The sequence below is a fragment of the Microtus ochrogaster genome, unplaced genomic scaffold (genome assembly GCF_000317375.1).
Source record: "Microtus ochrogaster isolate Prairie Vole_2 unplaced genomic scaffold, MicOch1.0 UNK29, whole genome shotgun sequence".
Taxonomy (NCBI): Eukaryota; Metazoa; Chordata; class Mammalia; order Rodentia; family Cricetidae; genus Microtus; species Microtus ochrogaster.
In genome coordinates this window covers 3,325,853-3,346,143 of record NW_004949127.1, presented here as the reverse complement: position 1 = coordinate 3,346,143, position 20,291 = coordinate 3,325,853, and the positions used below count along the sequence as shown (strand labels likewise).

The 20,291-nt window shown below is 46.6% G+C and overlaps 1 protein-coding gene across 3 annotated transcripts in view; it reads left to right on the top strand.

Annotated features, from left to right (window-relative positions):
• Matn2 (matrilin 2) overlaps nt 1-20,291 on the top strand; it is a 115,701-nt gene that overhangs the window by 53,964 nt on the left and 41,446 nt on the right. For all 3 annotated transcript variants that reach the window (XM_026789780.1, XM_026789779.1, XM_005368141.3), the window contains exon 5: nt 14,896-15,018. In XM_026789780.1, coding sequence (XP_026645581.1) covers nt 14,896-15,018 — 123 coding nt within the window. The remainder of the gene's footprint in view (nt 1-14,895; nt 15,019-20,291) is intronic.

Below are 20,291 nucleotides of genomic sequence, written 5' to 3'. Positions count from 1 at the left end.
CTGCCCTGTGGAAAGTCCGAAGTCCTCCCCCCTCCATCCTGGTCTAGGAAGGTGAACATCCAAACTGGCTAGGCCCCCACAAAGCCAGAGCTAGAAGTAGGATCAAAACCCAGTGCCATTGTCCTTGGCTTCTCAGCAGCCCTCAGGGTATTTTTTATTTTTTGTTTTTTGTTAAGACAGGGGTCTCTGTGTAACAACCCTGGCTGCCCTGGAACTCACTCTATAAACCAGTTGTTGGGACTAAAGGTGTGTGCCACCACTGCCTGGCTCTCTTGGTTCTTTTTTTTTTTTACAAAATGATTTATTTATTTTATGTTTGTGTATGGGTGTTTTACCTACATTAAGGTCTGTGCACCATATGCATGCAGTATCTGCGGAGGCCAGAAGAGGGAGTCAGATCCTCTGGAACTGAAGTTCCAGATGGTTGTGAGCTGCCAAGTGGATTCTGAGAATCAAACTTGGGTCCCCTGCAAGAACAAGTGCTCTAAATGCTGAGCCTTCTCTTCAGCCTCTTCTTCTTCCTCCCCTTCCGGCTCCTCTTCCCAAAAGCTTACTGTTATTTGTAATTATTGGTTTATCTGTGTCATAGAGGCCAAAGGTATTATTCCAATGAGCAGGTGATTGTGAGTTACCTAATATGGGTTCGGGGAAGTGAACGCAAGTCTTCCTACCCTCTAAATAATCTCTCCAGCCTCTTCTCTTTTCTAAAACATGGTTTCACTCTGTGAGTGAAGCTAGAACTCTCCATCCTCCTGAGCACTGGAATTACAGGTTTGCATCAATATGTCTGGCTTCAGGTCTAAAGTTTCAGAGAACTTCTGCCCTATTGCTCTTGCCTCTCAAGGTCCCAAAACCTTGGGCAGTGAGGGCCTGGAAAAGTGGGGGAGCTGAAGTGTGACTCGGTGTAATGCCTGCACTATGGGATGGTTCGCAAGCCGAGAAAGGGGCTGGAGATTTAAACGTATACATACAGAGACACGGGGACACGGGTCATCCTTGAAACAAAAATGCCAACTTTATTGTGCTCCAGGGAAGCTTGTATAGAAATCTTTAACTGGTAGCCATGCCCCAGCTCTTGGGATTTTTCAGCTGTAAAACCCACCAGAACCCACTCCCCTGCCATCAGGAACTCGTGAGGGTCTCATGCTCCGAGCAGCTGCAAGCACAGGCAAACAAGTTGCTTACTTCATTCACTCAGTGGGCAGGGGGATTTTGATGATGGCATAGTGGTCAAGCGTGTCTCTCCTGGGTGCGTTCTTTCTTGGGGGGCATTTGGGCTGCCTCCAGAGCCTCGGCGTCTTGGGCCACCAGAAGGTGGGTGACGTGTGACATGTGGATCTTCTTTTTGTGGCTGTGGATGTCTTTCAGCACTGCCTTCTTGGTTTTCTTCTTGGCTTCTTCACTTCAGCTTTGGATTTGGGAAGGGCAGGAGCTCCCTCCACTTTCAGCACCATCTTGGTGAAAAGGGTTGCCCCTCTGACTTAAATGTGAAAGAAAAACTTTCCTTCCCCTTTGGGTCATTATTTTATGCAGAAGTGAATGAAAAGGCAACATTTATAAAATCTCATTTGTCAGAAAAATATAAACTTTGTATATGGATTTGCTTTTGTTTCTGTCTCAGGACCCATACCAAAGGCATTATGTTGCTTTTATTCTTGAGAAATGTTCCTGACACAATTTTTCCATGCTGTAGAAGTGACTCTATGTCTTATTTATTTATTTATTTATTTATTTATTTATTTATTTATTTATTTATTTATTATAGATACAACATTCCTTCCATGTATGTTTACATGCCAGAAAAAGGCACCAGACACCATTACAGATGGTTGTGAGCCACCATGTGGTTGCTGGGAATTGAACTCAGGACCTCTGGAAGAGCAGTCAGTGCTCCTAACCTCTGAGCCACCTCTCCAGCCCCCATCTATGTCTTTATGTTAAAGTATAAAGAAAGATCATTGTCCAGGAAAACAAAAGAAAAACCAGAATGGCATGGGCTTTTGAAACCTCAGCTCAGCTCCCAGTGATACACTTCCTCCAGCAATGAATGTGTGAGCTGGGACACAGGATGGAGCAGTTGGAAATTCGAACTGAGTTCCAACTGTGTCCTTGGTGGCTGGAGGACCCGAACATGTGTGTCAAGGGCAAAGTTGCAATTAGTCCTGCATATTAAAATCACAGTTGGCTCTGACATTAATGTATGCTCTGCACTGGAAGGCAGAGAATGGCTCAAGGATGTCATTCACTTCTTTCCCTGTGGGCTCCTTTCTGTGGGCGGGCTCTCTCACTGGGCATTTCTCTTGTATTTGTGAGACCTAAACTAAAATTTAGCTTCCCATATCCCCCCACCCCCACCCCATGCAGCTTAGGACATGATTCTGATCAGTTTCAGTTCACTGTGCATCTTTTATTCCTGCAGAATTAGCTAGGCCACAGCCACTGTTTGTCCCAAGGAGGTCTTTGTGACATGAAGCAGGGTGGGTGGGTGGGTAGGTGGTAGCATTGAGACTGGCAGATTTCCCCACAGAGAAACATGGTTTTGAGAGCAAACTGGAGTCCGGGAGCTAAGCCATACAAGTGCCTAGAGAAGGAAGATGTTCGCTCAAGGGAAAACCCAGGCTGGACATGCTTGTTGGTGGTGATTGACCAGAGAACCCTAGAGGAAGAAGGGTGTGTGTGGAAGGTGAGGAGCAAGGAGTAAGTGCTGGAGCAGTTCACATGTCTGAACATGACACACACACACACACACACACACACACACACAGGCAGGGGAAGGGACAAGAACAGAAGCATGAACATGACAGACACACACACACACACACACACACACACACAGAGGCAGGGGAAGGAACAAGAGCAAAAGAGTGAACATGACAGACAGACAGACACACACAGGCAGGGGAAGGGACAAGAACAGAAGCATGAACATGACAGACAGACAGACAGACACACACACACACACAGAGGCAGGGGAAGGAACAAGAGCAAAAGAGTGAACATGACAGACAGACACACACACACACACACACAGGCAGGAGAAGGGACAAGAACAGAAGCATGAACATGACAGACAGACACACACACAGGACGGGCAAGAGGGCAAGGCATCAGCCGCAGAAGTGACCCACCTGTGTATGCTCAGAACACTTGCTGAGAAGGGTAAACCCCTGCAGCCCATCTTCCTAATCCTAGCTGCTGAGCCCTGAGTTTAGAGACCGTGCCATGCTGTCTGCGCCTCTGGCTGTCTCCAGGCACAGAGTTGAAACAAGAAATCTGGGGCGAAAAAGTCCTCTGGGAGAACTGAACTGACCAAACACAAAGCAATCCTGGTTTTGAAAGAATTCCACACACGGGGAGACGAGCCTGAACCTTGAGCTACTTCTCTGCATAGCAATCTCCACAGGCACCAGACTCCAGCTTCCACAAGTGTGGTCCCCCTGGCTGTCTAGGCTGCTTGTTAAAAATGCAGGCTCCCTGCCCTTCCTAGACCTGGCTAAGTCAGGACCTCCCAGCAGGGCCCAGAAGCCACCTGTGAGCTCTAATTTCTATTCCATCTTGAAGCCTTTGGACCTAGACATTTTACTCCCATTAGGAAGCCCAGTGTGTGTGTGTGTGTGTGTGTGTGTGTGTGTGTGTGTGTGTGTGTGTGTGTGTATTAAGACCCAGAATGATGTAATAACTTTGGAAAATAAAAAGCACTGCCTTCACATGACGAAATATTATTTCATTGATTACTTCAGTCAGGGTCTTTTTTCCCCTTTGATGTATATGTATGTATATGAATGTATATGTACGTATGTTGCCTATGTCTGTGGGAGTTTTGTGTGCTTGGTGCTTGTGGAGGCCAGAAGGGAGCACTAAGTCTCCTAGAACTGGAATCAGAGCTGAGCCACTATGGGGATGCTGGGAGTCGAACCCAGGTCCTCTGAAACAGCACTGGCTGTTCTTAATCTCTGAGCCATCTCTCTAGCCCCTTGCTGGGGTTTTAGTATTTTGTTTTGGAGATCTCCCTTTATCCTTACTTTCCTAACCCCAAAGAAACCCAAAATAGGGCTCTGGGGAGAAAGGCGCAGGTCCAGCTGGAGCTTGCCAGAGAGGGCAGCTTTATTTTCTCAGCGACTTTGGGTTCATTTTGTTTCTTTCAGCAGAGAGAAGCACAAGGCTGATGACTCATATTTACTGTTGAGTCTTAAAACCCAAACTGCAGCTGTCAAAATAAGATTAGTGCTTTCAGGAAGGCTGAAAGGAATGGGATGGTCCCCAAAATGTGGGCTTGGGTCTGACTTGCCTTTGTAGCTCTCTACAAAGGGGTGAGCCTTTGGCCGAGGCAGGCAGAGACCCCCATGTTGCCAGAGAAGTGGAATCCCAACTGTGGTAGCTCTCTCCTCTCTCTTGCTGTGCTAAACAGTTTCTGACGTCTGCATCTTGAGTTAAATAAAAGGAGGAACTATTTAAAAAAAAACCAAAACCCTGGAGTGCCTTAGTGAAGGTGTTCATTTGCTTTAACTCCAAAGGAGAAATTAAGCTGTCATTGGTGTCAGGGACTTGCGCTGTGGCTTGTCTACCTCTCTGAAACATCTACAAAAGCCCTTTGATTAAGTCCTGGGTGGTGGCCTGAGCCAAGCAGCCACAGCCTCTGCCTCAGGCTCCCCTCCTCCGAGGCACAGACTTGCACATCCCGAGTTCTCTGGGCTGCGACCCAGCACTGAGATCTGGATATGAATGAAGGGAAAATTAAACCCAGGGTGCATGTGACCCCCTGGGGAGACTCCTTGGACGCATTTCAGCACAGCCTTGGGGCTCACAGCGAGCACGCCCTTGCTAATTGATCTCACCTGCCTTTGCAGTGCTCCAGGACGGGTGAGAGACAGCTAGTTTTGCTGACCGAAGCTGGGTGCGCATAGTTGCCCCCGGCGAGGTGGAGCTTGGATTTGGCCAGATCCTTTATTATGTGGTCCAAAACGCCAATGTTGCTGTATCTGATCCATTTAGCCAACTGAACTTAGCCAAAGATACTTTTAAAATATTCGTAAATGTAATAATCTATGTCTGAAGCGTCCCTAAGTGCCCAATAAAATGAAACTGTCTTTATGGAATTGCGACTTGGGCAAATCTTGTTTTCAAGGTCATGCCTGTGTCATGCAGACCTTTCTCTACCCTGCCTTGAGACAGGAAATGAGGAGGCTGGCGTTTGGTATGCCCGCTCTGGGCCTCATGCTTCTCCATCTGTTATTACCTCCTTAAACTCTGCGTAGACTGTGCTTTTTTTTCTTTTATTGATATTTACTGAGCTCTACATTTTTCTCTGCTCCCCTCCCTGCCTCTCCCCTTCCCACTTCAACCCTCCCCCAAGGTCCCCATGCTCCCAATTTACTCAGGAGATCTTGTCTTTTTCTACTTTCTACTTCCCATGTAGATTAGATCTATGTAAGTCTCTCTTAGTGTCCACATTGTTGTCTAAGTTCTCTGGAATTGTGGTTTGTAGGCTGGCTTTCTTTGCTTTATGTTTAAAAACCACCTATGAGTGAGTACATGTGATAATTGTCTTTCTGTGTCTGGATTACCTCACTCAAAATGATGTTTTCTAGCTCCATCCATTTTCCTGCAAAATTCAAGCTGTCATTATTTTTTTCTGCTGTGTAGTACTTCATTGTGTAAATGTACCACATTTTCCTTATCCATTCTTCCATCGAGGGAGTCCGAACACACTGAACCTGATAGAAGAGAAAGTGGGAAGTATTCTACAACACATGGGCACAGGAGACCACTTCCTACGTATAACCCCAGCAGCACAGACATTAAGGGCCTCATTGAATAAATGGGACCTCCTGAGACTGAGAAGCTTCTGTAAAGCAAAGGACACTGTCACTAAGACAAAAAGGCAACCCACTTATTGGGAGAAGATCTTCACCAACCCCACAACTGACAAAGGTCTGATCTCCAAAATATATAAAGAACTCAAGAAACTAGACCGTAAAAGGCTAATCAACCCAATTATAAAATGGGGCACTGAGCTGAACAGAGAATTCTCAACAGAAGAAGTTCAAATAGACGGTGCTTTCTACACTTGGTAATTTTACGTCTTCCCGAAAACTGTTTCTTGAAGGGCATTTGCTGAATTGTCCCAGCTAGGGCCAGGTTTGCTTCCAAAGATGATAGTCACCCCTTGCTTCCCCGAAGAGACTTAACTGCCGTGCTCCCATGGTGACCCTGCATGGCTGTTTCCACATCATCTCTTCGGGTCTCTACACAAAGCCACCTCAGCAAGACCACTGCTTCCATCATGTCGTTTAAAGCAATATTCCTTAAACACTTCTGAGTCCCTTGCGAGATAGTGCTGTTGATCCCTCATCAGTGATGTGCTGGTCGGTGTTTCACAACTGTCTTTCTAGACAGAAAGGCTTCCTTGGTGTAAACACTCCCACCATGGCCATTTCAAGCTGCTGGGATAGCTCCATGGATGCAGAGTTGGGAAGAAAGACCCGTTAACTGTTCTGAATGAGCTAACTCCAACACACCAATGAATTCCTTACTAGACTCTCAGCTTGAGATGGTAGGGATCTTTTATTTTCTTGGTCTGTTTGATTCACTATTGTTTTCCTTATGCAATGAAAATTTTCCTGAATGAACAAGTAGACTGATTCTGTCATTCACGAACATGTCAGGTGCCATGCTAGATGACTGAGCTAGAGTCCTGAGTCAAATGAATACTCGCAAGGATGTGTCTGCCCTTGTGTGATGAGCAGGATGGAGTCACGTCGCTGACAAATTAAGCATTAAATTATCATCGTGGTGAAAACGGCAGAGGGAGACTATAAGGAAGGACTTAACTAATGGCAACCGAAGTCCCCTTGGAAAATATACTTTCAGATGTGTCCTAAAGGGTACATAAGAGTCAGGTAGGCAAAAAGCAGGCAAGGAGGAGTGTGAGCATCTGAGGTAAAAAGAAAGGCACGTGCAGAAGTCCTGGGCAAGAGAACGCTTGATTTGTGGGATAAAGAGGACAATACGGTGCAGCAGGAGCAATCGAGCAGCATGGGCTAAGACTGAGCTGGGTAATCATGTGGTACTCTGCCTCACGTCAGTTTGTAGGTCATACTAGAGCAGCAGGAAGCCGATAAGCATGGTAGGCAGAGGAGAAGCAGTGCAGATTGTCCGGGTAGGCTGGCATAGACACCAGAAGGTCAGGGAGCAGATTGCCGTGATCGTTGAGCTGATCCTGGCTCCTCTTGGCAGGGGAGATAAGTAACAGTAGCCAAGAGTACCGTCTTAGGGTTTCTATTGCTATGAAGAGACACCATGACCATGACAACTCTTATAAAGGAAAACATTTAATTGGGGCTGGCTTTCAGTTCAGAGATTTAGTCCATTATCATCACGGTGGGAAACATGACTGTGTGCAGGCAGACACAGTGCTGGAGGAGATAAGAGGTTGACATCTTGATCCACAAGCACTCGGAGGAGTCTGTCACAGTGAGCATAGCTTGAGTAAAGGAGACCCTAAAGCCCACCCCCACAGTGACACACTTCCTCCAACAAGGCCACACCTATTAGTAGCCATTCTCTTTCAAATGTCACAAGTACCAAAGAGTTGATTGGCTCTGAAGGGCACAGAAGGAGGAAACACCCATGACTTCCAAGTTTCTGTGGCATCCTCTGCTAATCTGAAAGGGATATCAAAGGTCAAACTAACGGTATAATCCACACACCACGGGGATGCCTACACACAGGGACGCCCACGCTTTTTAGTGTTGGTCCTGTCCCTCACTGAACTTATAACCCAGGTAATAGGAATAAGATAGAAACACCCAACAAGTCTGTGTTTGTGACATAGATGTGGATTTATTTACCTACCTGACAAATACTTGTTCAGCAACTCCAATGTGTCAGGGACCATAATGGCTACAAGGCATGCATCAGACAGCTAGACACAGATTCCCTACCCGTCATGACAGTCTTTCTGGTATCTGAATCTAGAGATGGGTGCTTGCATGCCCTTGTCCTCAGGGACAGAAGTGTGTGGTGCTGAGTGTGAGGAGAGGCGTGGAGATATGGAGACTTTCATTTTCCTCTTTCTCATCTTCCCAGGATCTCTTTTCTGTTCGAGGAAAGGGCCTTGGGGAGTTAGGAACATCTTAGTGGCCGGGCTGTGGTGGCGCACGCCTTTAATCCCAGCACTCGGGAGGCAGAGGCAGGCGGATCTCTGTGAGTTCGAGACCAGCCTGGTCTACAGAGCTAGTTCCAGGACAGGCTCCAAAGCCACAGAGAAACCCTGTCTTGAAAAAAACAACAAAAAACAAAAAACAAAAAAAAAAACAACAAAAAAAGGAACATCTTAGTTGAAAGGCAGGGCATTGGATCTTTGTTAGTGTCCCTTCCGTCATGAAGCGCACGCCCAGGGAGAGTACAGGGGGTACAGGGGCTCTGAGGAATCAGATCGACAGACCAGCTCACGCTCCCATGGGTCAGCAGATGTGCGCCAGCCTCCCAGCACCAGGAGTGAACAGTGATGGCTCCAGGACCCGGAGGAAGAAGGGCTTTGAGTAGGCTCCTGGGAGAGACGACGCTCAACAAGTCACAGCCGTAACTGGGGTCACCAGACAAAGGACGCCGGAGGCTGTGCTTGGAGAACACAGCCTCTCCCAGGCCCCTGAGTTGTTTTTATCATCCTTCAGTGAAGTCCACCCAGACTGTGAGGAAGGGGGTTAAAAAAAAAAAGTTGTTTTTTTAAAAGCATAAGGAATTGTCCAAAAACATCTGTATTTTCTTTTCAAATGGAAGTGACCGCTGCCAGGAAAACAAGAAGTCATTTTGTTAGAACCCAGTTTCCATTTTATTCCTTTCTCTTTGTTTAATTAGATTAATCCCCCAGTGGTCTCCCTTGGGTCAGGACAAATCACTCATGGCCATAAATCCCGACATCCTAAAAACAGTATGAAAGAAAAAGCCGCATAGTGCCAACTGGCAAGCTCGCTTTCCTGGGACAATTCTTTGGGAATGAGAGCTATGATCCTTCCTGGTCCTACCACATTCTCATGTGTGGCTGGAGAGGAGACAATGGTGGCTGCCATCACTCTGTGGTTGGGAGCTGTTGCAGAGAGAAAGCTGAGCTGTGGAGTCGCAGGTCCTAATAGGAGACTGAGTACCTCCCACACCAGAGGATCATGGGGACTTTTGTCCATGGGCTCAGTGATTCTCACCTGCTGCGCTCTGGGGACATTAAGGATGTTTAGCAAACACTACTGCCAAAATCCTACTGCCCCTGGCATTCAGGTTTAACGGAAGGGGTGTGTCTTGGCATCAGGAGAGAGCATGGGGCATGCGAGCATGTGTTCATGTGCCAGAAGCCGACCTCGTGTATTCTTCACGGGAACCATTCACCTTGCCTTCCTTTCCTTTTCTCTTCTCTTCCTTTTCCTCTTTGCCCCCGACAAAGTCTCACTGAGACCTGGATCTTACCAGTCAGGCTAGGCAGGTGTGAATGGACATTTTCTGTCCTGACCACCCAGTCCAAAATAATCAACTCAGAGACTGAATATGAATTATAAATACTTGGCCGATAGTTCAGGCTTGTTACCAGCTAACTCCTACACTTAAATTAACCCATATTTTTATCTACGCTTTACCACGTGGCTCAAGGCTTGTGACCTCGTTTCTTACACGTCCTGATTGCTCAGCATCTGGCTGGCGTCTCTCCTTCCTTCTTCCCGTCATTTTCAGTTTGGCTTCCCAGCCTAACTTCCTGCCCAACTACCGGACTGACAGCTTTTTATTAACCAATGAAAGTAATACGTATTTTAGTGCGGAGAAGGATTGTTCCACAGCAGGCTGGCCCACTGATGAGTCCAAGAATCCACCCATCTCTGTCTCTGTAGCGCTGGAATCACAAACACCACATGCTTCCTGTCTCTGTCTCTGCAGTGCTGGGATTGCAAGCCCCTGGACGTTTTACATTGCCTGGCATTGAACTCGGGTCCTCAAGTTTGCCCAGCAGGTGCTCTGCTTCCTGAGCATCTTAGAGCCCCAGCATCAGTGTTTTTAGAAGGGGTCCAGAAAGTTCTAATAGGCAGTTGGGTTAAGACCCTTCTGCTTCGATAGATGGGGTCACACAGTAATAACCTGGATTTTGCAGAGTCCCAGCCTGTCCAGAAAGAATTCAGGCCGGCCTCACAGAGATCTACCTGCTTCTGCCCACCCTGTGCTAGGATTTGGCTTTGAAATACAACTTTCAAAAGGTTCTTTTGTGCTGGGCGGTGGAGGCACATGCCTTAAATCCAGCACTCGGGAGACAGAGGCAGGCAGGGAGATCTCTGTGAGTTTGAGGCTGGCCTGGTCTACAAAGTGAGTTCCAGGACAGCCAGAGCTATTACACAGAGAACTCTGTCTTGGGTGGGGTGAGGGTGGGGCTTTTATAATATGCTAATTTTTCTCCTGTTTTCCTAAAAGCTCTTCTTGAGAATTTTTAAGCCAGGCAACTGTACGTAAATGAATAAAAGCCCTCATTCCCACCCCTACTTGCTTTTCATGGTTAGCAGGGATTCTAGAGGGACCGGGGGACCTGGTGACACTTGGGTAGAGTGAGGGGCTGCAGGAATTCCTGCCTCCCTGCAGAAATGGCTTAGAGACAGCTGTTGCCAGTGAGCAGGGAGCTGGTTTCCCCAGCAGCAGTGCAGAGAGCTGGCCACCTGCAGAGGGACTTAGAGTCTAGTAAGGGAGACAGAGACCGCATCACTGCATGAACACATATACCATTAATATGCTACATGCCAGGGAGGAAGAGCGCAGGATTGTACTGACAGCCAGCGTGGGAGCCCAAAAGCCCTGCACAGCTCAAGCTCCTCACAGCAAGAGGCAAACATCCCATCACCCGACAGGCACGCTAAAGCCTGGGACTCAGGGCCACATTGCATAGTTTTCATCATGCCGGGCTGGAAGTCAGACGTGATTCCCAGAGCTGAGAATATCTGTGACAGATGCTGACAGACACAAAACACAGTTTGGATGGAGTCGCTGGTGTCCCCCTTGAGTGTGGCCCTGTCGTCTGTTGAGGAGAGTTCGGCTCCTCGGGCTACTGGAGGGTTCTCAGCCATCTGGTGTCTGTGATCCCTCCCAGCCTCGTCTGCCACTTGCCAGGGAACTCCCAGAGTAGAACACAACTGCCAACCCTGTCCTCCGTATCAGCACGGCCCCTCAGACTTCATTCTTCTTCTTAGACCTCATCATTTTAATATGTACTAGTATAGATGTAATTTAATTAATTGATTAATTAGTTTGTTTGTTTTGTTGTTTGTTTGTTTGAGAGTTGTTTGAGATAGGCTTTCTCTATGTAACAGAACTGGCTGTTCTGAAACTTGCTTTGTAGACCAGGCTGGCCTTGAACTTACAGAGATCCACCTGCCTCTGCCTCCCCATTGCTGGCACTGAAGGCGTGCGCCACCACCACCTGGCTTTGTTTTTGTTTTAAGGAGAGATGACTCAATGGCAATGAATATACTGACTGCCCTTCCAATACCCACATGACTGCTTATGACTGTTGTAACCCTGGTCCTAGAGGACCTGATACTTTCTTCTGGTCATGGGCACTACATGCATGGACGTGGTTGCACAGACATACGTGCAGACAAACATCCATAAAAATAAAAAAGTGAAAAGGTGCTCAATTTATTTAATGGAAATTCTGAGTCAGATCAGTTTTTTTTAAATATTTATTTGTTATGGATACAATATTCTGTTTGCATATATGCCTGCTAGAAGAGGACACCAGACCTCATTACAGATGATTGTGAGCCACCATGTGGTTGCTGGGAATCTAACTCAGCTCCTTTGGAAAAGCACGCAATGCTCTTAACCGCTGAGCCATCTCTCCAGCCCCAGATCAGTTTCTTTTTTTATCTTTTCACCAACTTAATACGTTTATCCAAAAGCACAATACAAAATTCGAAGACCATGTCGGCGATATTACTTATTTATGTGTGTTCCTGTGTGTGTGCACGCGTGTGTGTGATGCTTATGGAGGTCAGAGGACACCTTCCTTGGCATTCTTTGGGCACTGTGCACCTTTTGCTCGAGGGTCCGTCACTAGCCCGTGTCTTCACCAAGGGGACGAGGCCAGCTCACAGGGAATGCTAGCTGTCCTGTCTCTACCTCCTGTCTCACTGCCAGGATGGCACCAAGCTTGGCTTTTTATGTGGGGTTCTGGGGATCAAATGCAGGTCTTCGTGCTGCCAAGACAAGAGCTTCACAGACCGAGCCATCTCCCCAGCCCCTTGGAGGTGACAGCCAACTATAGCTGTTAGAGAAGCTGCTTTTGCCGTGAACAATACCAAGTGTAGAATGAGTGACAGTTGAGGGCTTATCCCTAAACAAGGTTTTTACGACACCCCCTCTGAGGCCCAGGGACTATCACAGAACAGGGAGCAGAAAGAATGTAAGAGCCAAAATACAGGGCAAAGGGCTGCAGAATGCTGTCCCCAGGGGACAGCAACCACTGCTGCAATCACGCTCTTACAGCAGCCATGGCAGCCTGCACATCCTACCATAAGGCAGAGTTAATCACAGATCCAGGAGGGACTTATGGGCCCTGCCCTTCCTTCCTGGGCTGTTGCCTTCTGATGGATTCCCCGGGGAGGGGCTGTCATTTTCTTTAGTTGTATATCCGTGGTAACATCACCCCCAGGCTCTAATGGATATTTCCGAACTCCAGGTTTCACAGACACCCTGGGTAGACTCAGTGGGGCACCAAACAGAACACACGGCTATGAGTGTGGAAAGGGGCTGGTAGGAGTGGGAGTAATCAGGAAGCATTACATGTATGAGATTGTCAGAGGTCAGATTTAATAAAACGTATTTGGCTTTTAGAGACAGGATTTTTCTGTGTAACAGCTCTCACCGTGCTGGAACTCACGCTGTAGACCAGGCTGGTTTTGAACTCACAGAGCTCCACCTGCCTCTGCCTCCCGAGTGCTGGGATTAATGGGATTAAAGGCAGGCACTGACACTGCCTGGCAATAAAAGATATTTTAACAAGGAAGAATTATGAGGCTGGAGAGGCGGCTGAGCACTAAGAGTATCCCGCAGAGGACCTGAGTTCAGTTCCCAGCACCATGTCAGGTGGCTCCCAATGGCCTGCAATACCAGCTCCAGAGGACTGAAACCCACAAGCAGCTGTGCTTGTGAGCACATGCAAACAGACACATGGCTAAAATTAAAATCAACTTTCATTTAAACAATATAGACTTTTTTTTTTAAAGTATAAGTGAGAGTCAGGGACTAACAGAGCTTTCTGAATAACTGAATTTTATCACCCTTGATGTAGTGACACTTTTTAACCAAAGGAACTTCCCTTTAATATCTCCAATCCCTTTAATATCTCCAGTCCCTTTAATGCTCCCCGACTTTCTCTGGTTTTAACGGCAGGATTGTGGGTAGAGCTAGTCATTTCACGGCCTCTGAGCAGCCTCCTTGCCAGGAAACAGCACCATCATGTCTGCCCATCTGTGCCAAGGAGAGGCTGAGTCAGTGGTGGGTTGAAGGTGCCTTTAACCTTGCCATCCTCTTACGCATTCCTACACCCACAGCAGGACACGCATGCCCATACGCGCATTCCCTCACTGCATGCCCATGACGAGTTAGCTCAGCACTTTGTGGATACGTGCTGGCTAGTTGACTCAAACAAGGGCATGAAGAATCTCCTCTCCGTGGTTCCCTGTAACCGTCTTCAGTTCCTCCCGTGGCATTGGCTTCGCCATTTTCCACACCCAGTGTGAGGAATGAATGAGTTGAGCGCATGAAGACCCCTCCTGTAGCCAGATGGGTAGAGGAAAGGCTGGTGGGACCGGGGTACTTACAACTTACCATGTGTCTTAGTCAGTGTTCTGATGCTATGAAGCGGTACCATGACCCAGCAACTCTTATAAAGGAAAACACTAATTGGAACTGGCTTAAAATTTAGAAGTTAAGTCCATTATTGTCATGTTGGGAAGCATGACAACATGGTGCTGGAGAAGGAGCTGAGAGTCCTACATCTTGATTGACAGGCAGCAGGAAGAGAGAGCACTGGGCCTGGCTTGAGCATTTGAAACCCCAAAGCCCACCCCAGTGATGTGCTTTCTCCAACAAGGCCACACCTCCTCATAGTGCCACTCCTTATGACCAAGCATCAAATCTGTGGGCCCATGGGGGCCATTTGTACCCAAACCACCACATCCAGCTGAGTGGTGAGTCTGTAGCTCCCTTGGCTGCCTTTTCTGCATGATGTCAAGGGTCAAACAAGACAAAGTCACCTCCTGTATGCTGGTGAAGCTGCATTTGCCCAAAACCTAGGAATGGTACATTATGGGAGCAAGTAGAAGCTCTCGCTCACAACTCAGCTCTCGTGAGCCCTCAAAATCATGCTCAAAGTGATTTTCATGACCACAGGAAAATGCAAAATTGATTTTAATTAAAATTATTTCATGAATTTTCAGATAATTCCAACTTTGAAAATGGTTTTATCAGTGGGGCAGTGGGTGGTGCATGCCTTTAATCCAGGCACTCCAGAGGCAGAAGCAGGCAAATTTCTGAGTTCTAGGCCAGCCTGGTCTACAGAGTGAGTTCCAGGAGAGCCAGGACTACACAGAGAAACCTGTCTTCAAAAACAAAAATAAAAACAAAAATAAGGAAAATGTTTTTATATACACTAAAATGGATACAGTGTCAGCAATGGTTGCTCTGGGTAGTAGGACTACAGGTGGAGCTTCCTTTTATGTAGTTTGCCCCCTCAGTCTTCTACAATAATGTATTAAAATGTGCAATGTTATTTGAGGTTACTGTAGTAAGTGCTATAGAGTTGAGTTGCTGTGGGCCAGGAGAACTTCTGCTCCTGAGCTGTGTGCTAATGGTTCAACTTTGCCTCAGTCCAGGATCTGTGTGCCTCAGAGGACCACGGCTGTGAGCAGCTCTGCGTGAATCTGCCGGGTTCCCTTGTCTGCCAGTGCTACAGCGGCTACACCCTGGCCGAGGATGGGAAGCGATGCACAGGTAGGTGTCTCTCCAGTCACGCGTGCTAAGAAGGAGAGCAGCATGCACGAGGCCCAAACGGTCCTTCAGGTTTTAATGAAGCAGTCAGTGCCGTGGTTTAGTTTTTAGGCAGAACTGAACTTTAAAGACTTCGTTTTTGCTTGAGGTCAGTATTTGCTTATTTCAGACCCTTGACATCAGGCACGCTTATGACAGTCTATGTAAATATAATTGCCTGTTACATCACTGCTTGTAAGGGAACAGTGCTGTGCAATACGCCCTTTGTACACCATAAAGAATTGCCTCTCGAATTGGTTTAGTAGAACGCTGAGTAACTGGTAGCTAGGCAAAAAGTATGGGCTGAATAGCCAAAATGAAAATACTGGGAGGAAGAGGGAAAGAGTCAGGGGGATCAGCCAGCTGCAGAGTAAGCAGGATGTGTACAAAATGAGGTAACAGCCATGACCCACATGGTGAAGACATATGGGTTAATTCAAATGTAAGAGTTAGGTAGTAACAAGCCTGAGCTACCAACCAAGCATTTATAATTAATGTTAAACCTCTGTGTTGGTTATTTGGAAACTGGTGGGTGGGACAGAAACTTCCACCAACAAGCAAGGTGGATTTAGAACGTAGTTTGGGGACCTAACTATATAGCTCAAGTGTTATATATGAAATTTACTTGGTGATGGGCAGAGGTGCTATGCAGTACCTGAAAGACCTGGTAGCCTTATCCCTCATTTTGGACCTGCAGTTCAGAGAAAGGCCCAACTGTCTGTATTGACATCAAGGTCACAGAAAATAAAAAAAAACCGCCTTGAGAGCCAGGGAAGGGCTCTCTATGAAGTGCTCGGAGCTGCAGGCACAGCTCATAGTTGAACGCCCTCCCCATTTGGCATCTCCACACTGATCAGTTGAGAGATGGGGTAGAGTTTTCCTGAGCGCTTGCAGAGCAGACCAGCAAACCCCTAAGATGTATGAAGCCCCTTCCTGATTAGCTGCAATTCCCTTGCCTGGTCTCATTCATCACGAGAGCAAGAAATGGCAGGTAAATGCCAGGTGTTCAGTGAGCTGGACGGAAGTGAACGGAGATTCCTGACCAAGTCTTGCTTCTCTGTTCTGTGTCCCGTGGCTTCCAGAGACCATGTTGTATCCCTTCGTTCCTTGTTCCCCTCCGCGTTTCTAATGCGTATTTCCCAGCATGCCCTGGTTATTAGTTAGGGGTATGAAAGACAAAAAAAAAAGAAATGATCACTTGCTATTTACATGTGAGTAATGAGAGTAATGTGACTTTGTTTTCCATACTGGAAGGTTTGAAAACTCCCCTCATCAGAGATCAGCGAATGGAACTGGTTTACTGAGTACTGAGTCCTAAAGCTATTTATGGGGGGTGGGGGGAGGCAGTAATTTGCTGGTGGCGACCGTGACCGAGCGGCAGGATGTTCTGTTGGCCATCATTAAAAAAGAAGCCAACAGCCGGGCGGTGGTGGCGCATGCCTTTATCGGGAGGCAGAGGCAGGCGGATCTCTGTGAGTTTGATACCAGCCTGGTCTACAGAGCTAGTTCCCAGGACAGGCTCCAAAACCACAGAGAAACCCTGTCTCAAAAAACCAAAAAAAAAAAAAAAGAAGCCAACACATAACCACCAGTACTTATTATTTTGTTTGATTATTTTTTATTGTAAAACGGATACTTAAAGGATGAGAAAAATCACTGTTAATAATTCATCGCATTTCTACCATACTTCCCCTAGAAGTATCTACTATAAAACCTTGGTCCATGATGAACAAGAAGTTATACTGTTTATTTTTATCAGCTGGGGTTGGTTTTTTTTTTTTTTTTTTTGCCCCTTTCTGATGTTACATAAGTAGAAACTTTGTGAACTGAAAAATAAAAAAAATAAAAAAGGTGGAGAATGGGGCCTTTGTGAGGAAGGATGGGGATAAGCATCAAGGTGTCGGGAACACAGTTCTGATTGCCTGAGTGGGGAAAGACACAGCATAAACTAAGAGCTTGTGGGAGTCCCAGGGGATAGACGAGGAGGAGGCCAGTCCGTGGGAGGTTGGGAAACTGGAGGGTGGTGGGGAACCCAGTTCTCTCCGTATTATCGAATAATTGCCTAATTGTCCCAGTGTAGTAGAGAATCTTTGTGTCTCTCGGGATTGGGCTGTAAGTTTGGAATTTGACATTTGCTGAGGAGCTGAAAGAATGCGCGAGAACACACTGTGTTTGCCAGAAGTCATGCTGGCCGTATTCATCCAAGACGGGTGGTTTCCCCTGCTGATGCTTACAAGTGTATGACAATGTGCTGGGCTGGAGGGATAGCTCAGCCGTTAAAGGCTAGGCTCACAACCAAAATGCCAAGAATGTCTTGCCTGTATTAGGCGGTCAAGCAGGAGAAACTGTGTATCCTAATGTGACCCTGGTCTCATCCCTCTGATGATCCTGGCATTACCATCTTCACAGCTATCCTTGACAGCCATTGACTAAGCCTCTGGGGGGAAGAAGACCATGAGACGAGCTGGCAGATCTCTGTGACTAGTACCCTCAGTTAGCGAGTCAGAATTTTCAAAAGTCAATTGCTGTTCCCTGGGGCTGTGTTGGGAGCCCAGGCAATCATAGAACCCCCCGGAGGAAAAAGGTAGAGAAGAAACATCTGAGGGTCTAGCCTAGAAGATCTGCATATAGAAAGAAGAGTATCCATCAGACAGATGAGCAAATAAGAACCTATGTGATGGGCAGGGATGGTATGGAGGTGGAAGTGTTTCCAAGAGACAGAGCATAGTCAAATACCATTAGGAGCTACACAAGCAGCCGAACAAAGACACCACTCTTAAAGATGGAGACTCCGGGAGCTATAAGATACCATAAAACAAACAAACAAACAAAAAAGCAAAATCACCTCATCGTGTTTTAAGTAAGATTACAATTTTGTGTTGGGCCACATCTTGACTATCCTGGGTTGGACACACCTGAAACTTCATGACCTTGAACTTCTAAGACTTTGAGAATGATGCCATAGTGACAGAAAGAGACGAGAATGGATTCAAGGAAAGATAGCCTGGAGTTTTGGACAAAGCAAGGTTGGAATTATGGGACAGGGCAAGGACATGTCAGAGAGAGAGAGAGCAGAATAGCCCAGTGCAGAAGAGGATGCTTAGAAAGCCAACAATGCAGGCAGGAAGCGACATGTTTTCCCCTTGTTCCTTTTAATGTCCATTTAGGTTTTATGAGTTTAAATGGCTATGTGTCTTTACTTGTTTTGAAGGCATCTGGACCTTCAAGCCTTACATACCAGTCTTCAGTGAAGCACGTCTTTATTTCATGTAATCTCTGAGTGGTTTTTTTTTTTTCACCCACAATGAGGAGTCATGAGAGCTACTACAGAGGATTTGAGAGGAAAAATTACTGAGTAAAGTTCCCGGTGTGCACTAGGCCTTGGTCATGGCTGTGAAAATAGCCACGATAGTGATTGTTTCCTGCCTAGGGATGAACAGTGGAATGAGAAGTGGGCGGAAGACTGAGCCGTTACTCTCAGCCACATAGAGAAAGCAGGAAGAACTAAGGGCAAGAAAAACGTCTGTGAATGAATCTGTAAGGAGGGGAGAGAGAGGGAGAAAGTGCATTGGGGAACTGCAGAATATGATGGGGAGCTTGGCCTTTATTGCTTTGCACTAATGTGCTGTTCATCTCCGAGGTCAGCTGAGTTGTTTATCACACATCGGGCAGAGCCTGGATGTGGCAAGGCTCACTTTTGATTCTGTAACCTTAGCCCCCTGTGATCTGCCCAGACGAGGGATGACAGCCAGGAGTTACTGTGTTCTTTCCATCTATGGAGGTACACATAGACTCCAGGCAGAGACGACAGAAGGGATTTTAGTGGAGTCGGTGAGGAGCTGGAACAGTGGAGGTGTTGCTGACTTGAAGAGGAGCGCCATGATCTGCCCCTAACCTTGGCCTTCCTTTTCACAAATGCAGTTTTGCAACTAAGGAAGTTATGTAACAAATCCAAAATATTTGGTGAAGGATGCCTGAGCGGAGTGGACTAGAACTATCCGGACCTTACACCTCTTTGAGGGTCAGATGACTGGAAATGTGATTCTTCACATTCGACCGCCGAGTTCTGGTCTGGGCTGCCATCCCTAAGTGGCCTGGTAGTGATTCAATGATAGCCTTGATACCGTGAGATTTTATAGACCAGGGTCTTAGGAACCTACGGTCTCTGATTCCGGCCTTTCCCTAGTTCAGACAGGGTGCACACAGAGAATAAAGCAGCATGAGAATTAAGGCTGAGGAGAAGCTTGTCTATGAAAGTGGCCTGTGGCTGCTAAGGAATGGAAAATACCATCCAAAAAGGGATATCCTGGGCTACACATGGAGCAGGGTGGGCGTGGTGGCATAAGCTTGTAATCTAAGCACTCAAAAAGCATTGCTACAGTTCCAGGCCAAACCCATCTACATTCTGAGACTCTGTCTCTGCCATAAAACCCAAAACAAACAACTACACCCCCAAACATCTGCATATATACAATTGTATTTTAATTGTTTTTTGTTTAAAGACAGGTGTACATTTAATATCAGTTATATTTAATAATATTTTCAAAATGTTAAATAGTCTTATTTGAAAAATATGATATTTAAAATCTTTGTTGTTTAAATAATTCCCATTCTGATTTTTTCAGTTTGGAGTTCTTTAAGTAGGCACAGGATTTGAAAAATTCTGAAAAGTAATCTAGAGCCAGAATCCTTGATATTGATGAAAAATATTCCAATCTTTTATGTTAATAATAGCATAAATCATTGTAATTTTGATCAGCACATAACCTCAAGATTCTCCAAAGCTGCTGATTTAATTTTTATGGCTTGTATAGTATATTCTTGCTTTTTGACAGGGACTATTAGAATTTAGTCTGCATCAGAATCCCCTAGGGGCTGTTAACACAGATTCTAGGTTCCCATACCCAGAATTTCTGATTCCACTTGTGCAGGGCAGGATCTGAGGACTGATAAGGTGGCAAGTTTGCAAACTATTGTTGATGTACGCAGTTCACAGACCACACCTTGACAGCGCACGCCTGATAGACATACCACACGGTCAGTGGAAGAACAAAGGTGTTCAAGAGGACAGGTGTTACAGCACAGCTGCTTGCAAGGATGCATCAGGGTGAGGTGTGTACAGACAGTCTCGCACACAGGGGTTCAGACTGCATCAGGGTGAGGTGTGTACAGACAGTCTAGCACGCAGGGGCTCAGACTGCATCAGGGTGAGGTGTGTACAGACAGTCTAGCACGCA